Below are 24,435 nucleotides of genomic sequence, written 5' to 3'. Positions count from 1 at the left end.
AAACTCAGCTAAGAGAAATTATCCCACGTTTCGGTTTCCCAATAACAATTGAGTCAGACCGAGGCACTCACTTTCAGAATGAACTTATACAAATAATTTGTGAAGCACTGGACATTCGTCGATAATTACATTGTGCTTACAGACCAGAGGCTTCTGGGGTTTTTGAACAGGTAAATGGAACAATAAAGGGCAGAATTGCAAAAATGTTTTTGGCCACTGGACTGAAATGGCCTGATGCTTTGCCGCTTGTTCTGATGACCCTAAGGAGTATACCTGATAGAAAGACAGGATTGAGACCTCATGAGATTCTGATCGGAAGAGTGATGAGACAAGCAATTGTACCAGTTGATAAACTGTTGCCTATTAATGATGATATCATACTGGATTACTGCAGGAACCTGTCTGACTTGGTAACTTCTGTGTTCCATCAGGTGGGAAGTGAGGCAAACTCAAAAGAGAAACATCCAGCTCATGATCTAGTCCCTGGAGATTGGATTTGGATAAAAGTGCACAGGAGAAGAAACTGTCTAGTTCCTCGTTGGCAGAAACCAAGACAAGTTATTCTGGTTAGCACCACTGCTGTCAAGTGTGCTGGAATAAAGAGATGGGTTCATGCAAGCCACACAATCCGTGTGCCTTAGCCTGAGAATCCACAAGACAAAGCAGAAAGCACTACAGACTCGGACTCTGAAAGTGAACCATATAAAAACCCAGATACTGAAGCTCGACCTGTTCGTCGACATCTGGAAATATCAGATACTAGTTCTGGATCTGAAGGAGAGGGGGAAGTCATTGAAGTACCAGATTCTGAAGATCGACCTGAAAGTCGAGATCTGGTAAGACTTGATACCGGTGTGGACACTGATCAAAGTAAAGAGAAAACTGGTAATCAGACAAGTACTGAAGAACAGTTTGAAAACTTTGGAAGCAGGAACATAAATCTTGAAACTGGTGAAAAATAAAAAACTCACGATAAGGATGAGCTTCCAAGTACCAGCTATGGAGTGGTTCCTAACAGAGTAAAATAACTGACAAAAGAAAACACAGATTCAGTGAATGAAACAGACATTTCAAAGTTCACCATAAAAGAAACTGATGAAAAATCTGAAACTTAGTCTGACGACAGTGAGGATGAAACACAATTAAGGAGGAGCTCAACAAAGAGAGCTTGGAGGTTGGAACGTGGTACTGTAGAATCTGAAAGCAAAAGACCACGTAAAGGAGATAGTTGGCCTAAAAGAAAAGATGGACTGAAATTCAGACTGGTTAACAAAGCTAAAAATCAAGAGGACCAAGTAAATGAAATAACAAGTCAAAAGGATTTGTTGGGAGAAAAAGAGATTTTGCAAAGGCCAAAAAGAGTAAGGAGACCAAATCAAAGGTACAAGTCACCTGAATAGTCATATGTTGCACTGCCTCCAATAGAGGAACTTAACAGCAGTCAAGAAAATCTGAATCATCAAAGTGCGTAAAAGGGAAAAGTAAGTGAACTGAAATTTAAGGGAGACAAAAGTAGTATCTAAACTGGGAAACTAAGAAAGATATAAAAGGGAAGGAACAGGATTGTTGGTGTAAAAATATGCCTGCTAATAAAGTACAAAGATCAAAGTGCACTATTTTTAGAAAATGGTGTAGAATGTGGTTAATATGCACAGGGTTATTAATGTAAGTATGGTTAATATTGGCAATTGTGATTCTTTTAAGCCTGATTTTGAAAAAGCAAAAGCAAATGAGAGTATAAAAGAAAAGGCCTGTGAGTCAAAAAGTGAAATGAAACTTGTATATAATCTAGAAATACACAAAGATAATTCTATGAGTGAATATTCGAAAAATACCTTTTCAAAGTTATTGTCTGAATATGGGAAAACTATGGACGCAAGTGACTGCTATGTTTGTGTAAAATTATTTGCATCTGTATCGGAGGGGGTGACTTATCACCATCTTCCTTTAATGTATGGGGTTACATGTAGTGTGTTAGCTAGTTTATTTTACAAAACAGGTAAACTGGAGTATTATTATTCAAACTCTGATGATGTTTTTGCAAAGTTGAAAGTTGTGCCTGAACTGAACAAAATCAAAAAATTGAGAATATTTTTTGGAAATACAAGAACTGACCTATGATTATGCGTTCAAACATAATTTGACTTGTAAAATAAGAAATGAAGAAAAAGCCTTTTTGGATATAGTAGAGGAACGGAGAATTCAATACAAAAGAAAAAAATACAAAACAATCTAAATCTACAATGTGGACATTTGAGGACGACAATCTTGAGGGAAGTGTGGCTCAAGTGGTTGGAGCGGCAGACCCTGATGCAGAGGTCTGGCCCGAGCAGCGCCAGGGGTAAGACGGTGATCAAAGCGTCCCGATCATATTGCATATAAAGCAACACCCCTGACGTCCTTTTTCTGCTCATGAAGCCCACAAGCAAGCTTCACAAGTCATTGTACTTGTAGCAGACCGCTGTAGGCACACTTAGCCTAAATATTGTCACTTTTTTGTAAATACACAATTTTTTATTAAAACAAGATGTGAGTAAGGTGGGGAGGTTGTGCCCCCGTCCTGAAGAAGGAGCCTGTCTCCGAAACATGTCGACAACGCACACCAGAGGTCCTGTTCCCTAACTCAACAGGTTCGACCTCACACTGCACTTCTTTTAATAGTACCAGCCAGAGTTCAGAATAAAACATTTTTTCTTAAACACTCATGTGCCAGGTACTTTTTAATTTTTCACCACAACCCACCACTCACTTATGACAACATACCCCACACACCGCACACCATACATAGTCATTCCTATAAGTGCTCCCGCGTAGTCGTAGGTCGTAGCACGCCGCATCCCGATAGAGGGGTGCGAGGACCCCGATGATGAAGCATGACACCAAGGGGCCTTTTGGTGTGTGAGGGGTATTCTACAGAACACTGAGTGCTTCAACATTTGCTGATCACTCTTCCCCCCCCCCCTTCCTTCTCTTGAGTTGGATTCTCTATGTTTATTTGAGGTCTGGCCCGGACCAGGGTTCAATTCCCTGCCTCGGCGGGTCTTGGGCTCAAATTTCCCAGACCTGACAATTCTCGCCTCGGTGCCTATTCCAATCATGGAGTCCCACTCTGTAACTCTGGGCAATAGCTTGCTTAATCTCCACAACGGCCCCTTGCAGCGAGATGCCTGGCTTTCACCTTGGGGATGCCTAGTAATGGGTTATCTCACAGGGGAATACCAGGACGGGTTCCCTAAGCAAGCGCTGGGACGCTTTCGGGCAGCCATGCGCTCTACAAATCACATTTCATTTCATTTCAAATAATGTGAATGTAGCAATAGTATAGATACACCACAATTAGGGAAATTATGTATTCGAAGAGATAACACTGTGTATGATCATTATTTTGTGGGAGCAAGCCAACGTGAGGATACCTATAATATAAAAGGGGATGGGGATTTAAAGGAGGTAATGATCCAGTTTTTCCTGGTATCTATTTTCTGTGCGGTAACAAAGCTTACTATAGATTGCCTGATCAATGGTACAGATCCTGCTATATAGGTCTGGTCTTTCCTAAAATTTTCCACGTAGATAGAGGAACTAATGGAATCCATGAGATTGGTAAACCCCTAACCCGTAGAAGAAGGGAAAGTGTAACAGAAATAATAGGTGATGTTTTTGGAGCATTGATACCAGCAGTGGGCATATCTTTTAATGCAAACAAAATTCTGAAGTTTTCAACGATAGTAGATCGTTTATCAACAGATACTGCGGGAGGATTTTTAATGGTAAATACAGAAATGGTTGCTATGAGAGCTATGGGGATGCAAAATCGACTTGCTCTTGACATAATTTTGGCAAAAGAGGGAGGAGTCTGTGGAATTTTAAAGGTACAGCACTGTTGTACCTATATTCCTGATAAAAGTCAAAACATTGAAAGGTATATTACAAATATTACAGAATTGCATAAAGAAGTTGCACCACTGGAGGTTGATGGTGTTCTTGAGAAACTTGGTAAGAGTCTTTCAGCTGTTAAGAAATGGTTTTATGAAATAGGTAAATCAATAATAGGGAAAGTATTAATTCCAGCAACAATAATGATGGTAATAATCTTAGTCTTAAAATTAGGTTGTAAACGTAGAAAGAGAAGAAACATTAAAAAGTCTATAAAAAAGAAAGTTGAAGAAAGCAAATAAAGAGAACATGAGATAGGGGAAATAGAGTTGGAAGAGTTTAAAGAAGAAAATAGAAGATACCAAAGTGTGAATCATATTAACTGAAAAGAACCTGAAACATGTTTTTGAAAATTTTATAAACATTTTTAGTGTTATTTGGTGATAAATTACCAAAGGGGGGGGATTGATGGAGCGAGGCTGAAAACAAAACATTTTTGTATACCCCCTCTTAGTAAATTTCCCATAACTGTAATATGTATTAATCGTGTGGTTTTAAATTAATCAACCTAGAACAGAAAGCACACACAGAAATACATGTGGGATACTAATTTGCTTGTGTCGCAAACTGTAATACATTAATTATGTGAATTTGTCTTACTAATATAGTATGGTTATGCTTTAACTTAATCAAATCCATGCATGTATGCTTATTAGAAGTATTATTGTGGCAGAAATGACGGAGAATGGTAAGAAAACAATGCTTATGTGTTGCTTAAAATCTAGGTGACCACTAACAGGGTGAACTTAGATTGGGGGGAAGTAAACAGAAGAGCTTTACTTTGAAATCTAACGTTTAATTGAGTTTGTTTCTATAATAGTTTCCGTTATGGCCCATGCAGCCTAGTAAAACATGGAGGTTTTGTGAGACTCCGAGAGAATTTCTTTCTACGCATGCGCAACTGTGTTCGAGAGATGTACGAGCAGCCTGTGCTTGTGCTGCTGATGTCAAGGTCAGCGTGGCCTAAAGAGCAGAATGGTGCCAAATTGGAATGTCAGTGTTGTGAGCCAGGGAAAATACATCGAAGTGTCAAACTAAAGGACATGAATGAAAGATTGCAACAGAGACAATTAGGACTGTATTAGGTTAAGAAAGTGACTTAGCGAAAAATCGGACAATGAGGAGATTAGGTTATCTTCATCCACCCCTTGAATGGACCAATGAGAAATGATTGTGGACCCTAAAGTTTCAAATTTTAGTTAGATAGTTAGGGAAAAAGGGTATAAAAGAGGTCGTTTGGAAGAAAGAAATATCGCTTGCTTCGAATTATTTTTCGCACCACATGCTGTCGGACTGATCGATTTTTCCCTGGTGCAAAGACTTTGAGATTTTTCCTGACTTTAACTTTTGATGGGGTCAGTGTCCTGATGGGTGGTGAACACCAAGAAAGATAGAGCGGCTGATTTTTGGGAACTTTGCTGTTTGTAATCCTTATTTCCATTACTGAGAAGATGGGTAATATGTCTTTGACTTAACTTTATTTCGGAACTGTTCTGCTAATAAATGTAACGGATTAAATTTATTTTTCCCCTTGCTTAAGGTGATTAATAAAATGCTTAACTTAATTTTGAATAAAGAATCAAATAAAATTAAGGTCATGCTAGGAGATTTCAAAGCGAAGAATACAAATTAAATGAATGGTGAATTAAGCTGGTCTTGTTGTCCATTAGCTAACTTTTACTAGCTGATCCATTGACCAAACAGCGGGGTGCCTTAAATGTTTTCTCGAGAGTTAAGATCATGGTAAGCTTTAATAAAATGCATATATATATATATAAATGTATAGAATTTAGATTAAACAGATCAAATAGGGTACTTTGCTATTCCAGCAGCTTGTCCTCTGGTTTTCACTGATCTTGGGAGCAGTGTAATTTGTGCGAATGAGTGACTCGCTGTGCTATGGGCGCCACCGACGAGGGAAATGTGAAAACTCCTGAGGTATATAGTGATGGTTTGGAGGATTGTTTCAGAGCAGCCGTGGATCAGTTTTTCTTGGTAGCAGAGGATGGTTGTAGGCATTTTTTTTGGGACCCTGCACAAGCTTAAAGTTAGAAGGCGGCAGGAACTGCTGATTACTGTTGACCGTGGCTGCGATCATCTAAATTTGATGATGAGATCTTGCACCGTTAGCACAGCAGAAGCCCAAGTAACTGAATTCCTCATCACAACCTAGCTCAAATCTATGTAGCCCAAACGCCCTTCTATGATTTTACCATTCCTCGCTAACACCTTCCACTTAGGGGAATTTGCCTTGAATTTTTATTTTTTTACAACATTCCGCAAAGAGGGAAGAGTAATTTGTACAAAGCATTTTCCTTTTGCGCACTAACAACCGTATCCCCTCCATATGTAAGATAGAGAACAGATACACCATTATCATTCAGGCAATCCACACTATACCTTTCCACATGGTCATGAAGATCATATATTACAATATGACAAAGCTGTGAGGCCAGAAAGCAACACTGGCTGGCTCCTTTAGAAAAGGAGTTGGCGTTATGTTTTCCACCCTTGTACCATGTAGGGGAAAGGCTGTAACAGACATGTAATGGACACAAATAATTAAGAGGTTTATGATAGCATAGGAGGCCATAGCTAGGCTTTAAAGGTCTCAAGCTACATTAACTTTCCTTATGATTCCTAGATGTGTTACCAGTCATGCTCCATCACTGATCTCTGCAGATCTGCTGACAACTAACAACAAGGCAACTACATGCACTCATGTCCTGACTCTATTACCGTCTACTAAATGGTGCACTGGGTTTAAAAGGGACAGTCTTTATCCATAGCTGATTCTTCAACACCTAAGACAAGGATAATGTATGCATCCTAGCAGCCAAAGAATAGCACGCTTCTAATGTCTTGCTGGACGTTTAGCTCCAGACAGTGGGGCTGGTGGAGGCAAAATATTGGGGGATCCTTGATCTCCTAACATAACATTCAGGGTCACCCAATAAGCACTGAACACAATATGTTTACCACAGGCTTCAAAGAGAGCGTGAACTAGCCAATGCAATGTACCAAAGGTTGTAATAAACATCTGCTGCCCTGTCAGACAATTAGTTACAACTTAGCATAGTCTGACATGGGTATGTGCTTCACAGATGCAGTTTTTTGTAATACTCTCATATTTAGTGAAACATGCTAATCTCTGATATCTAGACATGTGTGTTTACTAGTGCCACGTGGATCCCAGAACCCTTTACCATAATAGCTTCTTCTACTCCTACCTGTCTTCTCCATTGGAGGGCTGAGAGGAGTACTTTCATCAGACTGGGCTGTTTTCTCATCATCTGGCGTCATATCCTGCTGAAGAGTGCCTTTCTTTTGCATTGGTTCCTGATGGATCACAGCCTCCTCTGGCCCTTCTTTGGTATTACCCCTGCATTCCTCTGGCATAGTTTCCTGATGGAACAATGTCGCCTCTAATGTCATTTTCTGTTGACTCTTCCTCTCCTCAGGTATTGCTTCCTGTTTGCCCATGCCTTTCTCTTCTACAACATCCTGCTTGGCAAGACTTTCTTCAAGCATCATTTTTAGTTGATCCTTGTTTACCTCTGACACTATTTCCTGATGGTCCTTTCTCTGCAGTGATAATACTTCTTCTCTGCCCTCGCCCTCCGCTCTTACCATTTCCTGCTGTATACTACTCTCTCTTAGCATACATTTGCTTTGGATCTTATTGTCTGCTGCAATCTTGTCCTGCTTGCTCATGGCTTGCGCTGGTATAACATCCTGCTGAGCCTTACCCTCCACAGGCATTTCTTGCTGCTGGCCCTCACCTGCCCTTGACAATAACCTGTGGTGGGATGTCGTCACATCTTCTTGAATAATATGTTCCTCTTTTACTACTACCTGGTAGCCTTCTACGTCGTCTAACCCTATATTCTGCTGTGCTTTACTCTCTTCGGACATCACCGCTTGCTGGATTTTATAGTCCTCTGACATCATGCCCTGCTGGCACACGCTTTCTTCTGACAATGCTTCATGCTGGTACTTATCCTCCTCTGGTATCAGTTTCTGCTGGTCCTCACATTCAGATATCACTATGTCTGGTTGACCAGTCCTCCGTACTTCCACTTCCTGCCCGACTTTGCTCGCCTCTGTTATTTCCTGTTGTACCTTGTTCTCCTCAGGCACCGCTTTCTGCTGTGTGCTACCTTCCTCTTCTGCTATTTCCGCTTCACCCTTGCAGTCCCCCAGCATCTCTTCTTGCTGATCATTACTTTCTTGTGGCATCACCTCCTGGTGGCTATCAACTTCATTAAGCACCTCATTCCCCTCTTTACTCTCCTCTGTCATCGTGTCTTGTTTCTTAATAGTCCCTTCTTGCCTGACTGCGTGCTGAGCACAGGCCTCGTCTGGTGTCACTTCTTCCTGGGCCGTACTGTCCTTTGGCCGCTGCTCCTGCTGTGCTTTACGTTCTTCTGACTTGACTTCCTGTTGTACTCCACTTCCCCCCTTCTCTTCTTGCTGCACATTGCTTTCTTCGAATTTCACTTCCTGCAGGTTCTCTTCTTCTTCTCCTTGTTTCACTTCCATCTGCGCCTTAAAGTCCCCTGACAGATCCTCCTGCTGGCCCTCAGCTTTGTCTGCTATTATTAGGTCATGCTGGACGGCAGTCTCCACTTCTTTCTGGTCCTTACCCTCCTCCAGTATTACTTTCTGTTGGACTTCACTTTCCTCAGTCTTGGCTCCATGCTGGGCCTCACTCTCTTCTTGTCTCACTTCCTCCTCAACCTTCTCCTTCTGTGGAAAGTCCTTGGCTTTGGCAGCATGGACATCCATCTTAAAATCTTCCACAGGGATGCATACTGGAACAAGGAGGGACACAGAGAGCATAAGTAAATGAAGAAGCTGTGCCTTTGGACATGAATGCAAAATGTGATCAGTGCAATCTTGCTTGGCACCCAAAAGGAAGTGTGCAGCCTGCTGGTCTCACATACCGTGCCACAATTTCGACCTCAAATATAATGAGGCTTGTAGGCTTCCAATGAGGTCTTATTTCAGATTATGCAACTTGTAGTACTTCATAGACCTAAGGGATAAAATTGTAAATTGAAGACTAGTTGCTTCACGAATAATGTAATTTCTTTTGCATGCCTTCTGCCAGGTTTGTACCTGTTTTTTTTTTTACAGAACTCATATAAATGCACATTTTTTGTACTGCATACTTCCTCTTCCGGTGTAGTGCAGAGCAAGCCTATAATATTTAACTAACTTTTCATTAGCAATGTATAAAGTTGAAATGTTTATTTTCACAACCCTTAGTATTTCTCTCAAAAACTAGAGACAATCCACTTTTCACAATGCATTTAACATGGCACACTCCCAAGTGTCGTCATTGTATATGCAAGCATAATTTAACATACCATGAACTCATGAGTGTTGCTACCCTTGAGGAAATGTTAGTAGTGATGCTAGAGGGTCTCTAGATTCATCCCTTTAATGGGCACACATTTGATTATCTTTCCATAAAAGGAAGACTTCCACTCTGTAGATTTGGTTGTTCATGAGTAATTTATTGGCTTATAGTTCATCTTAATTTTCAGCATCATTAATTGTCTTTGCCATAATTCTGAAACATTTTAATCACAGGCAATGTCATCGTCATTTGTCCAATGCATTTCGGGCATTTTAAAGCATGCCCTTCATCAGGGAATTGACACTATGGAACAGAAATGAAGTACAGTTGTAATAATCTCAATCAGAATGTGAGTAAATCATAACAATAACGTGTAACCATTATTAAGATGACGATAATCAGTGATAGCAAAACGTTATGCCTTGCTTTGCAAACAACCTCATAATATGTGTGTTAAGTAAACATCAAAATGAAAGTAAAACGAAGATAAAACCACACTTACATGCCTTTCCGTGTGTTGTGTTAAAGATCTGTAAAGAAATGGTAAGGATTAGTGAAGTTCTGTGTGTCAGGGGCTGGCGTGTGGCGCTGGGAAAAACGGATCAGATTCGGTTACTGCTCTAACCTGAAAAAAGCTCAAACGAGCTCGGATGCGAAATGCGTCTTTCACTGCAACTGCTCGAAAGCAGTCTGCCGCGTTTGGAATAATTTGAATCGAAGCGATCATCTGATGGGTCACATGACCATAGATGGAGAAAGAGGACTCCGTCGGTTGTGGTAGACTCCGTCAGGAGTGCTGTGTGCATGCGCACACGAAGATAAGGTGTAGAATTGGGTTAATCGGCCCTCTGATTTAATTGAACTATGATATGATTGTCATGGTTCACGAAACAAAATTGGTTTGTTTGGGCATAGAAAGAATATGTATATCAAGGAAAAAAAAAACTACGTGAATAAAAGTGAATCAACCGAAGTTGAGACTCGAACCCCCTTCGGGTTGGGATAAAGACTGGGTGTTCAGTGAGGGGTGCCACCGGAGTGTACAATGGAAAGGATGAAGAAAATGTATTAAGTGTCATGTGTGTTAGTGAACCGACACAGTCTAACACAAGGTACAGTCATTGGAGCAGTTAATTACAGGTAGCAAGAAAATTCGATTCTTTCATTCAAACCCATCGGTTTTTGGGTGGAAAGTTTTTGAATCCAGAAGTTCTCTCTTCTGAGGAGATACTTGGAGTTGTCTCTTCCCTCAATTTTCTGGACCGTTTCTAATATGATGTATTTAATTTGAGAAACATTGTGGTTTTCTTCCATGAAGTGCGCTGATAAAGCTGACTTAGTGTTTTTTAGTCGAATGTTGGACTTGTGTTCAGTTAGTCGTATCTTAATACGCCGCTCTGTCTTGCCCACATACATCTTCCCGCATGGGCATCTGATTCCATATATTAGATTACTTGATTCACAAGTGGCAATCACCTTTAATTTAATACGATGACCTTTGGAAGGATGACATATGGTATTTCCTCTAATGATGCTGTTGCAGTTGCCACAGTTGAGGCAAGGTTTGGTTCCTAGATATGGTATGTTATCCTGGGTTTTGTTCTGTAAAATTTCACCTAAATTCCTCGCTCTGGTGAAAGCGAATATTGGCTCAAGGTTAAATGACTGGTTGAAATCTGGTTCCATATTCAAAATGTGCCAGTGTTTCAAGATGATTTGTTTGTATTTTCTGCTCTCTGTGGAGTATTTTGATACCACCATTGTGCGTGGTTGGTCCGTTTTCTCCTTCGGTGTTAATAGTTTGAGTCTGTCAATATTTTCAATTCTCTTTTTAGATTCTTCCACCAGATTTAATGGGTAACCTCTCTGTGTGAATTTGTTGGTCATTTCTTTGAGTCTGGTTTTGAGGATGTTGTCGTCCGAGGTGATTCTTTTAACCCTGGCCATTTGTGAGAATGGTAGGTTTCTAATGAGGTTGGGTTCATGGAAACTTGAGTACAACAGCATGTTGTTCCTGTCTGTGGGCTTCACATATAAGTCAGTCATGAATCCATCTTTGGTGATTGATACCCTAACATCTAAGAAGTTAACCATGGTATCTGATGTGTCCCAAGTCAATTGAATGCGTTGGTCTATGTCATTGAATTTGGTTAGTTCCATTATGAGTTTCTCCTCTGTGTTGGTCCAGATGATGAAGAGATCATCTATATATCGTATGATCATTTTGAGATTGTCGGTCCATTCTTTTTTGGAAAGAATGTGTTGGTTTTCATACCACTGCATAAATATATTGGCATATACGGGTGCCGCCGAATTGCTCATGGCCATCCCGGTGAGTTGTTGATACCAGGATTCGTTGACTTTGAAATAACTGTGATACAGTATGAAGTGCATCAGTTCCATGAGAAAGGTTTGAAAATCACGTTCTAATTCTGTGTTCAAAACAGCGGTTTCCATTGATTCTATACCCATGTCATGAGGTATACTAGTGTATAAGCTCCGTACATCCGCTGTGCACAAGATCACTTTTTCGGTGGGGTTCAAAGTTATCTGTTGTAATTTGCGTATAAATTGTGAGGTGTCTTTCACATAGGTTTGCATGGCTTGAACTGTTGGTTGCATATATTTATCTATGAGTTGACCAATAGGTTCGTGTAGACTACCTCTCGTAGACACGATCGGCCTCATTGGCGGGTCATGGGTGTTTTTGTGAATCTTCGGGACCATCCTTAATGTTGGACTTTTCGGATTCGGAGTGGTTAGAAAATTCTTCGTTCTTTCAGTTATGATGCCAAGTTGTAGAGCTCCATCAATGATGGTTTTTAAGACTTTGGAGAATTCCGATGTGGGGTTATGATCAAGTTTACTTTAAGTGTTGGTATCTGTGATGTGTTCCATCACTTTGGCATTGTACATCACTGTGTTCATGATTACAATCGATCCCCCTTTATCCGCTTTAGTGAATACTATGTTCTTGTCAGCGGCCATTCTATGAAGTGTATCCAGGTCTTTTTGTGTGATGTTTCTTCTTTTTGGTTTGACATGTTTCATCTTGTGGAGGTCCTGTTTGACTAGATTTTCAAATAAATCCAATGTCTTGTGACTACTTGGGGCTTGAAATGTGCTTTGAGGTCGTAGTCCTAGTAATTGGTCTTTTCCAGACTGTGGACGTTCCGGTATTGTGTTATCGAAAAAGTGTCTCAATCTGAGTTTGCGCATCAGCTTAAAAAAGCTGACTTCCAGTTTTAGATTGTCAGTTGTAGTGGTGGGCACAAAAGATGTGCCTTTTTGTAATAATTCTAGTTCATAAGGGTTAAGAATTTTGTCACTGATGTTGATGACTAGATGTTCTGAGGTTGGTTCTTTTTGGACCTTTTCTCTTTCTCTTTCTCCTTGGTTATTGCTGACGTACTCCGTGTGGTCGGTGGACACTTTTTCGATAACACAATACCGGAACGTCCACAGTCTGGAAAAGACCAATTACTAGGACTACGACCTCAAAGCACATTTCAAGCCCCAAGTAGTCACAAGACATTGGATTTATTTGAAAATCTAGTCAAACAGGACCTCCACAAGATGAAACATGTCAAACCAAAAAGAAGAAACATCACACAAAAAGACCTGGATACACTTCATAGAATGGCCGCTGACAAGAACATAATATTCACTAAAGCCGATAAAGGGGGATCGATTGTAATCATGAACACAGTGATGTACAATGCCAAAGTGATGGAACACATCACAGATACCAACACTTACAGTAAACTTGATCATAACCCCACATCGGAATTCTCCAAAGTCTTAAAAACCATCATTGATGGAGCTCTACAACTTGGCATCATAACTGAAAGAACGAAGAATTTTCTAACCACTCCGAATCCGAAAAGTCCAACATTAAGGATGGTCCCGAAGATTCACAAAAACACCCATGACCCGCCAATGAGGCCAATCGTGTCTACGAGAGGTAGTCTACACGAACCTATTGGTCAACTCATAGATAAATATATGCAACCAACAGTTCAAGCCATGCAAACCTATGTGAAAGACACCTCACAATTTATACGCAAATTACAACAGATAACTTTGAACCCCACCGAAAAAGTGATCTTGTGCACAGCGGATGTACGGAGCTTATACACTAGTATACCTCATGACATGGGTATAGAATCAATGGAAACCGCTCTTTTGAACACAGAATTAGAACGTGATTTTCAAACCTTTCTCATGGAACTGATGCACTTCATACTGTATCACAGTTATTTCAAAGTCAACGAATCCTGGTATCAACAACTCACCGGGATGGCCATGGGCAATTCGGCGGCACCTGTATATGCCAATATATTTATGCAGTGGTATGAAAACCAACACATTCTTTCCAAAAAAGAATGGACCGACAATCTCAAAATGATCATACGATATATAGATGATCTCTTCATCATCTGGACCAACACAGAGGAGAAACTCATAATGGAACTAACCAAATTCAATGACATAGGCCAACGCATTCAATTGACTTGGGACACATCAGATACCATGGTTAACTTCTTAGATGTTAGGGTATCAATCACCAAAGATGGATTCATGACTGACTTATATGTGAAGCCCACAGACAGGAACAACATGCTGTTGTACTCAAGTTTCCATGAACCCAACCTCATTAGAAACCTACCATTCTCACAAATGGCCAGGGTTAAAAGAATCACCTCGGACGACAACATCCTCAAAACCAGACTCAAAGAAATGACCAACAAATTCACACAGAGAGGTTACCCATTAAATCTGGTGGAAGAATCTAAAAAGAGAATTGAAAATATTGACAGACTCAAACTATTAACACCGAAGGATAAAACGGACCAACCACGCACAGTGGTGGTATCAAAATACTCCACAGAGAGCAGAAAATACAAACAAATCATCTTGAAACACTGGCACATTTTGAATATGGAACCAGATTTCAACCAGTCATTTAACCTTGAGCCAATATTCGCTTTCACCAGAGCGAGGAATTTAGGTGAAATTTTACAGAACAAAACCCAGGATAACATACCATATCTAGGAACCAAACCTTGCCTCAACTGTGGCAGCTGCAACAGCATCATTAGAGGAAATACCATGTCATCCTTCCAAAGGTCATCGTATTAAATTAAAGGTGAATGCCACTTGTGAATCAAGTAATCTAATATATGGAATCAGATGCCCATGCGGGAAGATGTATGTGGGCAAGACAGAGCGGCGTATTAAGATACGACTAACTGAACACAAGTCCAACATTCGACTAAAAAACACTAAGTCAGCTTTATCAGCGCACTTCATGGAAGAAAACCACAATGTTTCTCAAATTAAATACATCATATTAGAAACGGTCCAGAAAATTGAGGGAAGAGACAACTCCAAGTATCTCCTCAGAAGAGAGAACTTCTGGATTCAAAAACTTTCCACCCAAAAACCGATGGGTTTGAATGAAAGAATCGAATTTTCTTGCTACCTGTAATTAACTGCTCCAATGACTGTACCTTGTGTTAGACTGTGTCGGTTCACTAACACACATGACACTTAATACATTTTCTTCATCCTTTCCATTGTACACTCCGGTGGCACCCCTCACTGAACACCCAGTCTTTTCCTTCCCGAAGGGGGTTCGAGTCTCAACTTCGGTTGATTCACTTTTATTCACGTAGTTTTTTTTTTTTTTTTTTCTTTTTCTTGATATACATATACTTTCTATGCCCAAACAAACCAATTTTGTTTCGTGAACCATGACAATCATATCATAGTTCAATTAAATCAGAGGGCCGATTAACCCAATTCTACACCTTATCTTCGTGTGCGCATGCACACAGCACTCCTGACGGAGTCTACCACAACCGACGGAGTCCTCTTTCTCCATCTATGGTCATGTGACCCATCAGATGATCGCTTCGATTCAAATTATTCCAAACGCGGCAGACTGCTTTCGAGCAGTTGCAGTGAAAGACGCATTTCGCATCCGAGCTCGTTTGAGCTTGTTTCAGGTTAGAGCAGTAACCGAATCTGATCCGTTTTTCCCAGCGCCACACGCCAGCCCCTGACACACAGAACTTCACTAATCCTTACCATTTCTTTACAGATCTTTAACACAACACACGGAAAGGCATGTAAGTGTGGTTTTATCTTCGTTTTACTTTCATTTTGATGTTTACTTAACACGCATATTATGAGGTTGTTTGCAAAGCAAGGCATAACGTTTTGCTATCACTGATTATCGTCATCTTAATAATGGTTACACGTTATTGTTATGATTTACTCACATTCTGATTGAGATTATTACAACTGTACTTCATTTCTGTTCCATAGTGTCAATTCCCTGATGAAGGGCATGCTTTAAAATGCCCGAAATGCATTGGACAAATGACGATGACATTGCCTGTGATTAAAATGTTTCAGAATTATGGCAAAGACAATTAATGATGCTGAAAATTAAGATGAACTATAAGCCAATAAATTACTCATGAACAACCAAATCTACAGAGTGGAAGTCTTCCTTTTATGGAAAGATAATCAAATGTGTGCCCATTAAAGGGATGAATCTAGAGACCCTCTAGCATCACTACTAACATTATGTTATAGACGCCGCTGGACCCTCGGCGCCACCTTTTGGAGCACCAGAAAAACCAAACAAAAATCAACAACCAAGCAAGTTTTACATGCCACAAAATTAGCTGTGCATCTATCCCAACAAATTAACGTATTTACCCTTGAGGAAATGCCACATTAGATACAAATGTGCCTACAAAACTCTGTTCATCAGTCCCCCACGCTGCCTATTTAGAAAAATGGAGCTAAAAAAGAGAGACTGAACGTGAGCTATTTTATTGTTTAAGGCATGTTTGCCATATTTTATCAAATGTATGAGTTCCATTGCGTATAACATTGCAATTTTAAGTAAGGGACGTTATATAGCAGGACACTCTGCAAACCATGTGAAAGTCAATAACCAGGAAGTCTGTAAACTAACTTGTGTAGTAAAAAAGTCTCTTCATTCCTACCTATTATTGAGTATCATACCGCTTTTTTCATAATTCTATGTTTTAGCCCTCTACAATAATCTGTATTTTTTAATCTGCAGTTTTCCACTTCTGAATCTGCGCCACATAAAAAAAAAATGGCAGCGTTGGACTGACTTTGCTGTGCACCGGCACCGAGGACTCTCTCACTACATCATGGATTACAGACTAATGTCAGAAAATCACAGACACATTTAGGAGAAGAGAGTAGAGCGGGAAGTGTACATTTTTTACTGGATATGCTGCTTCCCTGGGCCTGTTGAGCCCTGACGCTGAGCCTCACAGGCCTGCTCTCAGCTTAGTGGGCATCTGTGGTGCCATGCTGTTTTTCGGGACTCTCCGTCTCATTGGTGGGGGCTGCATATCAGTGGCAGCTAGTGACATTTGAAAGTGGTGAGGCGTAAAAGTTAGGGATAACCTCTAAGTAGCGAGCGAGGACTGCATATATTAATTTACGTCCACTGTGTTATTATTTTGAAAACTATGTACCCCCATCACACCCATTTGCACAGAATCACAAATACAACTGGAATAGGTCACCACTGCCCTTTGCGCTCTGATTGGAGGCCAAGGACTGGGTGGCCAAGTATTCTGAACACCTTTTTGACTTACTGACAGGCCCTGTGAGAATCTCATGGTGCCCTACGCCTCAGCTCCATAGCTCTTAATTGTAGGCGGTTTCAAATACGCACTGCCACTCAGTTCAAAGTATGCACTGTACAAGAGTAATGCGCTACATCCAATAATACAGAAGCAACATCATGGAAATAGCTAACACTATACAATATTACGTTAAAGTTCCCACCAATAATTTTGACTTGGACTCTGAAGAGACCTCCACCCAAATTGTTTGAAATGTTAGTGCCCACCCCCACTCCCCTTCTCCTAAGAAGCTGGTGGCTAAAGGCACACAACTCCTACTATCTGTATGTTTATTTGAGGACGGTGTTTTGAAGCATGTAGTCTAATGACTTGCTCTCTCTGCTGTATTGTACTTCTAGCCATAGCGCATCGTTAAACAGATCTAAATCGGCAGCCATGCACCACTGCAGTGTTGGTGCTATGACACGTTTAATTGCCCTTACACGTCTTGGACCTACATACTGTGGCATCTGCTTACACCTTTGGCATCTTACTGAAGTCATGGTTACTGAAGAATGTAATGTCACAATGCCTTTGCTGGAGCTTGCTTAGCAGGAGTTAGAATGTTACTTTTTGAAATGTAACTGGAGTGTGGATTGACCTGTTGCCCTGCCTGGATGAGATGTTCTTACTCTACAATAAACCTGCATCTTTCTACTTCAAACCTGCCTTGCATGATCCTTCTGCCTGAATCACAGGAACTTACACTGGTGTAGTCGGCAGCTTCTCTCTGGAAAGAAGATCTCAACAAGCTCCTTCATCTTCAAGGGTATTCATTTCATTTTGAAGTTCCCTGGCTTTCAACTGCAAGGTACTGTTTAGTTTTATTACTTGCAACAAGGGTTTGTCAACCCCACGCCATGCTTCACAGCCCTTCAGGAAACCCTCACTTGACTTTCTTCTGCCTTCACGTGGATTACTTGTGAGACCTGTTGCCCTGTGCCTGTGACCCTGTAGTGATGGCTTTGTCAGGAAAATTTGTTTTCTTCTTTTCAAATTTTGAATTTTTGTTACTTTTGAACACCACTTTTTTTTCAGTAATTTTCTCAACCACTTCTTCTGGACCTTTTTTGTCATGAGAAAGAGTGACCTTTGTACACCTTTCCGAAAGCTCTGCTTTCTTTACCATGGCAATAATGTCCTTCAAACATTTATCACCCTCCACCCACAACTTATCTTGCAAACTCTTATTTTTAGCATACATGACAACCTGATCCCTGATCAAATCTTCCTGTAATTGTGCGAATTTGCACTTGGCAGCCAGTTTTTTTTAGAGCTGAGACATACTCTTCTACGGACTCATGTTTCTCTTGTTTTCTGTGAAAGAAAGAATGTCTAGTAACACCAATACAAACTGAAGGAGAAAAATCATCAAGGTTTAACAAAGCAACTTTAAAAACATCCAAATCCCCATCAGCCCTTTCCTGAGCATGTAAGTCATTAAAGATGCGTAAACCTTCTGGACCTAAAGAATATAACAGCATTCTCTTTTTCCTTTCTGGAGAAAATGTGCCATTAACGTCTTCTAAATTCGCTAAATAATTGAGAAAGTACTCTTTCCAGTCTAACCATGATACTAAAGGTTCACCTGGAACAGATACAAATTCTTTAGGTGAATTAATTTGAAGATTGGACACATTACTATCCCCAGAGGTATTTGGTCTTGAAGAAGAGCTCTCCGTCGTCATGTTTTTATAAAGTGTCAAACAAAATTACAGTTTGTAGTTGAGGATGGAAAGAAGAAAAAAAGAATAGGTAAAGAATATTGTATAAAACAAAGTCTCACTTCAAGTAACAGAAATATAAGAAAAATACCACTTCAAAAACTTGATGCTGCCAGTAACCTTCTTCAAAGAATTCTAGAAAGTGCCTTTAAAATCGCTGCCTTACAATAATTCATCAAACCAGGAAAATGAGTAAACGAAAATGCCGGTGTTCACTCGAAAACACAAGTCGTCTGGTTGCTATGGAAACCGCAAGAACAGGTTTCTTAAAATGGCCGCTCTGCGTGACCTTATGCGTGGTGACTTCTCCTGTGACGAATTGGGGTGAGTGCTGCCTCACGTTGATGACTCCGGTGACGTAGGTACTGTAGAATGTGGAAGACTCCACAACAACGCGTGTCCAGAGGGAATCCTTTCTCGAGCTCACGGGCCTCGCACTCGAGACGCACATTCAAAGGTAAGCACCTCCAACGAACAAAAGTCAACAGCAGACTTCGATACCACAGCAGGCATTAAAAAAAATATTTTCGGCATGTGATGAATTACATCGATGAGACTTTCAGAAATTAAACAGTCAGCTCATAAACTGTTTCACACGGTACTTTCGTAATCAAAATGCCAAAATCTAGCATCTAGGGGAATAAACAAAGTCAAGTAACAATCCCTCTGTGCCACTTTTTTAAAAAAAAATAATTCGGGAAGCGCAGATAGATAGAAAGTAGCTCCAAAGTACTCACGAAGTGGATAATGTCCATGGAGAAACGACTTCAGAAGTTAGTTGTTTTGATTTCAAAAGAAATTTTGTGTGGGTATCCTATGCTCTTCGCCAAAAATCTGTGGTAACTTGCAGAGATGAAAGTAGACGTGCTGAATTGTAAATCCAATGTAATTGAAACTTTGTACATGTAATCGTAGAATGCTTACTGTAGAATCTTGTATATGTAATCTTTGTGTCTGTTGCCTTATGGAATGTTATCATTCAAATGCTTATTTAGTCAGCTCTTCTTGAGCTGCTTGTTTCCTTCGTTCCTGCTTCTACCTTTCAATTAAATTGGATTTACAATTCAGCACGTCTACTTTCATCTCTGCAAGTTACCACAGACCCCCATTTTTACCTGAAGCTGCTTTGCTGAAACATTATTTCATTCCCACGTTTCTGCAAGCCTGTTAAATTCAGTTTGGGTGTGGACACACTTATTTTGGGCTTTAATTTACGTGTGAAATTTAAAGACTTTGTCGCATTTCTTACATGTGGCGTGTCGAAAGCAACGGATTTATTGATGCTCTACTTTTAAGTGATATTGACTTATGCGCTTGCTTCACATGCGTGTTCATCTCCCTGCTTTATTTTTACTTTCCTGTCCTCGTGGGAGTCTGTTTACTTTGAAATATGCGCTCACTCAACACACATGCTCACTTGCCTGCTTCAGTTCTCTTGTTCCCGTGGGAGTCTGCGGTTTGGCTTCTTCTGCTGTTGTCCCGCGCTCAGTGGAATCTTTACATGCCTTCCCTGAAGTGAAAAACCACGTCAACACGCACCTGGCGTTGCGTCCAGCCGCCATCTTGTGTTTGACTTTCCGGGGTTTCCAAGTTTGCTGCCTAGCAACGTATCTTCGAGCAACATTTTATCAGTGATGCCAACCATGAATTCAACGTCAATGTCAAACACGAGTCTTGCGCTTCCCCTGTGAAGCGCACACATGACTTTCATTGTCTTCTTTCACACAAGTTAACTTGGATTCGTTTCTGTGCCATACAGGATTCTCGCTGTTTAAAGGCAGGATACTGGCTGATTGGCACAGCTCATTGTCAAGTGCTTGTTTTCCTCCTAGTTTCTATGCTGATGAGCACAGCTTCATTATTTATGTGTCATTGGTTTCCCAGGCTATTGAGCAGAATTAATATTTCACCCTAGTGAACAGTGCGAATACTTCACGCTGATGGGCACAGCTTGCTATTTTAATGCTCATCATTTACGCTGATGGGCACAGCTGTTTTGAAAAAGGCAGTCTATTTTTTTTCCAAGGCTTAAATATAACTTTGCCTTTCAACATGTTTACTCAAAGCTAGTTTAGTATTCGTATTTTCCTTACACCTTTGGCTCATTTATTCTTCGTTTAATCACATTTTTATTTTTTTCTTATTTATTTATTTTCTGTTTCTCTTTCTCTCTCTTCATCCAAATGTCACAGCTCCTCCTTTCTTCTTAGTGTCACCTGGGGAGCCTCCCATAAAATGGCAGAAATGGAAGAAAGTTTTTGAACGTTATGCTAGGGTTTGCGGTACATCAGCCAGTGCTGAACAAAGGTCTTCATTGCTATTACACTGTTTAGGGTCTCAGGGCCAAGAAGTTTATGATCATCTCCCTGAGTTGAATGACACAGAGTATCAAGGACTTAACGAGTTTGAAATTTGCATTAAAAAATTGGACAAACACTTCCTCCCCAAGGTTAGTACGATATTAGAAAGATATCAGTTTGCAAAGAGACTACAGACTGAAGGAGAGTCCATTGAGATTTATGTAACTCACTTGAGAAAGCTGGCATCATCTTGTAAATTTGCTAATCTTCTTGATGAAAAGATCAGAGAACAATTTATGGTGGGTTGTAAAATTGAGAGGGTCAGGGAAGAATTATGGATGTGTGATGAATCATCTCTTGATGAGGTGTTACAGGTGGCAAAACATGTTGAGCACTCTTTGAATAGTGTTGAAATTATCAAAAAGAATAAGCAACCTGTTGTGCAAGTGATAAACACAGATGTTAAGAAACCTGCAGGGAAAACAGAGGGAGCTGAAGTTAAAAATAAGCGTATCATCAGAAGGTGTTATAGATGTGATAAGAATGGGCACTTAGCAAACCATAAGAACTGTCCTGCCTTGAAAACTGTTTGTTCAAAGTTCAAAAGAAAGGGACACTTTGCTAGTGTGTGTAAGTCAAATGTAACTTCCTATACTAAAGTAAAATGTGTTGATGCTGAAGATATTTTAGAAGAAGATTTTGTTTGTGGGCAAATTGTTGTTCAAGTTGATGACTTCGGGAATAAGACAAGAACATGTCCTATTGATACTATTCTTGTAGAAGGAGAACTTACCAAAGTTCTTTTTGACTCTGGTGCTGAAATGCCATTAATCTCCAAATCTTTCTTTCTCAACAAGCTTGCCAACAGGGCTACATTGTACAGACCTGACATTAAGCTGCTCACATATGGAGGTGAGCCTATACCTCTCCGAGGCTATTTCACTGGGCTCATCGAGTATGAACAACGTTATTCATCTGGCAAAATATATGTTTCTGAGAAGTGTGACAGCATTATTAGTTGGTTTCATTAAGGTGATTTAGGAATAATGCTTGACCCCAGTAGTGAGAGTCCCATTATTCTTGAAAGATAGAAATAATGTTGTTCAACACTCCTCTTCCCTCTGCACTGTCTTTACACATCCGCATAAAAGACACATTTCCTAACATTTTCAGGGAAGGACTTGGTTGTCTAAAACATTTTAAGCTTGAAATACGCTTGCGAGCCGAGGATAAACCTTTGTGTTCCAAAGTAAGAAATGTACCTTTAGCCGTTAGAGAAGAAATGTAAAAGGAATTACAAAAACTTAAGGATGGAGGTATAATAGAGGAGGTTGAGAGTACTGAGTGGCTCGCCCCAGTAGTTGCAGCTCGAAAATCCAACTGAAGTCTTCGTCTCTATGTGGATTTGAGGCACCTTAATAAAAGTGTCATAGTAGATCATTATCCACTACCCAAAATTTTAGAACAGTTGGTTTTGCTAAATGGTGCTAAGGTGTTCAGCACCATTGATCTCACCTCAGCATACCATCAGATTCTGCTGGACGAGGCCTCAAGAGATCTCACAGCTTTTGTAACCCCTTTTGTAACCTTCAGGTTTGTGAGGATGCCGTTTGGCCTGGTGTCAGCGGCATCCGTATTTTAACATGTTATGGAGAAAGTTCTTAAGGGTTCCAAAGGAGTGTGTGTTTACCAAGATGATATTCTTGTTTTTGGTAAGGATGAACAACAACATAGTAATCCTCTTGTTGAGGTTTTAAGAAAGCTGAATGAGGCTAATTTAACCATTAAGGCTGAAAAGAGTAATTTTGAGGTCTCTACCATTAGTTATTTGGGTCACTCTACTTCAGGTGATGGAGTCTTACCCAAACCTGACTTAGTAGACACCATCACTCGCATGTGTGCACCAAGTTCGAGAGAAGAGTTAATTAAATTTCTTGGCATGATTGAATATTATAACAAATTCATAGAAGATTTTGCGGAACAATGCACCAATATGAGACTGCTACTCAAAAAGGGGATTGAGTTTGTATGGAATGATGCATGTGAACATGAATTTAATATTTTGAAACAAAGACTCAATTCAGCTCCGTGCCTCAAGAGTTTTGATCCTTGTAAGGTATCTTATATTACCACAGAGGCTAGTCTTAAGGGTCAAAGAGCAGTACTTCAACAGCAGAGTGATGATGGTTTGTTAACTATCATGTTTGCTTTGCATGGATTGAAAGTTGCTGAGTCACGCTACTCAGTCAACGAGTGTGAGGCTTTAGCTGTTTTCTGGGCCATAAAGAAATTCAAAAAGTTTTTATGTGGGACAAAATTCATAGTCAGGACAGACCACAAGCCCCTGTGTGAAATATTTACAAAAAAAGGGATTGATTCTCTGTCCAGCAGGATTACCAAATGGGTGGTTGCCTTACAAGAATTCGATTTTGACATAAGATACATACCTGGTGTTGAAAATGGGGTTGCTGACAACCTATCCAGACTTGTGGATGCTGTGGATGAGACTGAAGCATTGGATTTTGATTGTGATGAAGATATGTGTGCATTGTTGATGAAGAGATTGTCTCTCATGATGAGTGGTGTAGGGAACTCTCCTCTGATTCTACTCTTACTGAAGTTGTATCTCTCATTAATAAAAGGTGGCATTAAAAAAAACAAGCCTCAGAAGATAGTCAGAAATGTTTGGGTGTGAAGGATGAATTAAGTGTTTCCGGTGGGCTACTGTATCGAGGAATGAGATTCATTGCTCCCCTCAACCTCCGCTCCAAGCTGGTTGATCTTTCGCATTTATCTAATCTCGGTATGTCTAAGACCAAGGAAAGAATTAGGATGTTGTATTGGTGGCCCAGGATGGATCTGCTTGTTGAGAGACTTGTTAGAGATTGTGTGGAATGTTCTGTGTGTGACAAATCTAAGATGGTGAGAGTACAACCCATGGTAATAAGGAAATTGCCAACTGGTCCTTGGAAAGAAATAGCACTAGATATTTTGGGGCCTATCTATGGGAATGGACAGTAGGTTTTTGTCCTTGTTGCAATAGATATGTATTCTAGGTGGCCAGAAGTTTGCTTCACGAGTGGTATAGAGACTAAGAATATAATTGAATTCTTGGAAAGTTTCATAGCTAGAGATGGTCTACCCAATACAATTCTAATAGACAATGGTGTTCAATTGGTCTCTAAAGAGATGGAAGCATTCTTAAGTAAACGTGGTATACAGTGCAAAAAGTGCTCCCTTTACCACCCCAAGACCAACGGAATGATTGAACGGTTTAACCGTGTTTTAAAGGAGGTGATTACCTAAGCTAAGAGTTCTGGGTTGGATTGGAAAAAGGAAGTTCTCAGGAAAGTGCACATGTATAGGTTGACTCCACATAGTACCACAGGTAAATCTCCCTTTGTTTTGTTCAAAGGCAGAACTCCGTG

At 40.3% G+C, this 24,435-nt stretch overlaps 1 protein-coding gene across 1 annotated transcript in view; it reads right to left on the bottom strand.

Annotated features, from left to right (window-relative positions):
* CNGB1 (cyclic nucleotide gated channel subunit beta 1) overlaps positions 1-24,435 on the bottom strand; it is a 1,326,699-nt gene that overhangs the window by 870,339 nt on the left and 431,925 nt on the right. The window contains exon 17 of the mRNA XM_086945539.1: positions 7,164-8,747. Coding sequence (XP_086801665.1) covers positions 7,164-8,747 — 1,584 coding nt within the window. The remainder of the gene's footprint in view (positions 1-7,163; positions 8,748-24,435) is intronic.

This window comes from Lissotriton vulgaris, chromosome 12, assembly GCF_964263255.1.
Source record: "Lissotriton vulgaris chromosome 12, aLisVul1.2, whole genome shotgun sequence".
Classification (NCBI taxonomy): domain Eukaryota; kingdom Metazoa; phylum Chordata; class Amphibia; order Caudata; family Salamandridae; genus Lissotriton; species Lissotriton vulgaris.
Note: the sequence above shows the minus strand (reverse complement) of the source record. Positions and strands in the feature narration are given on the sequence as shown.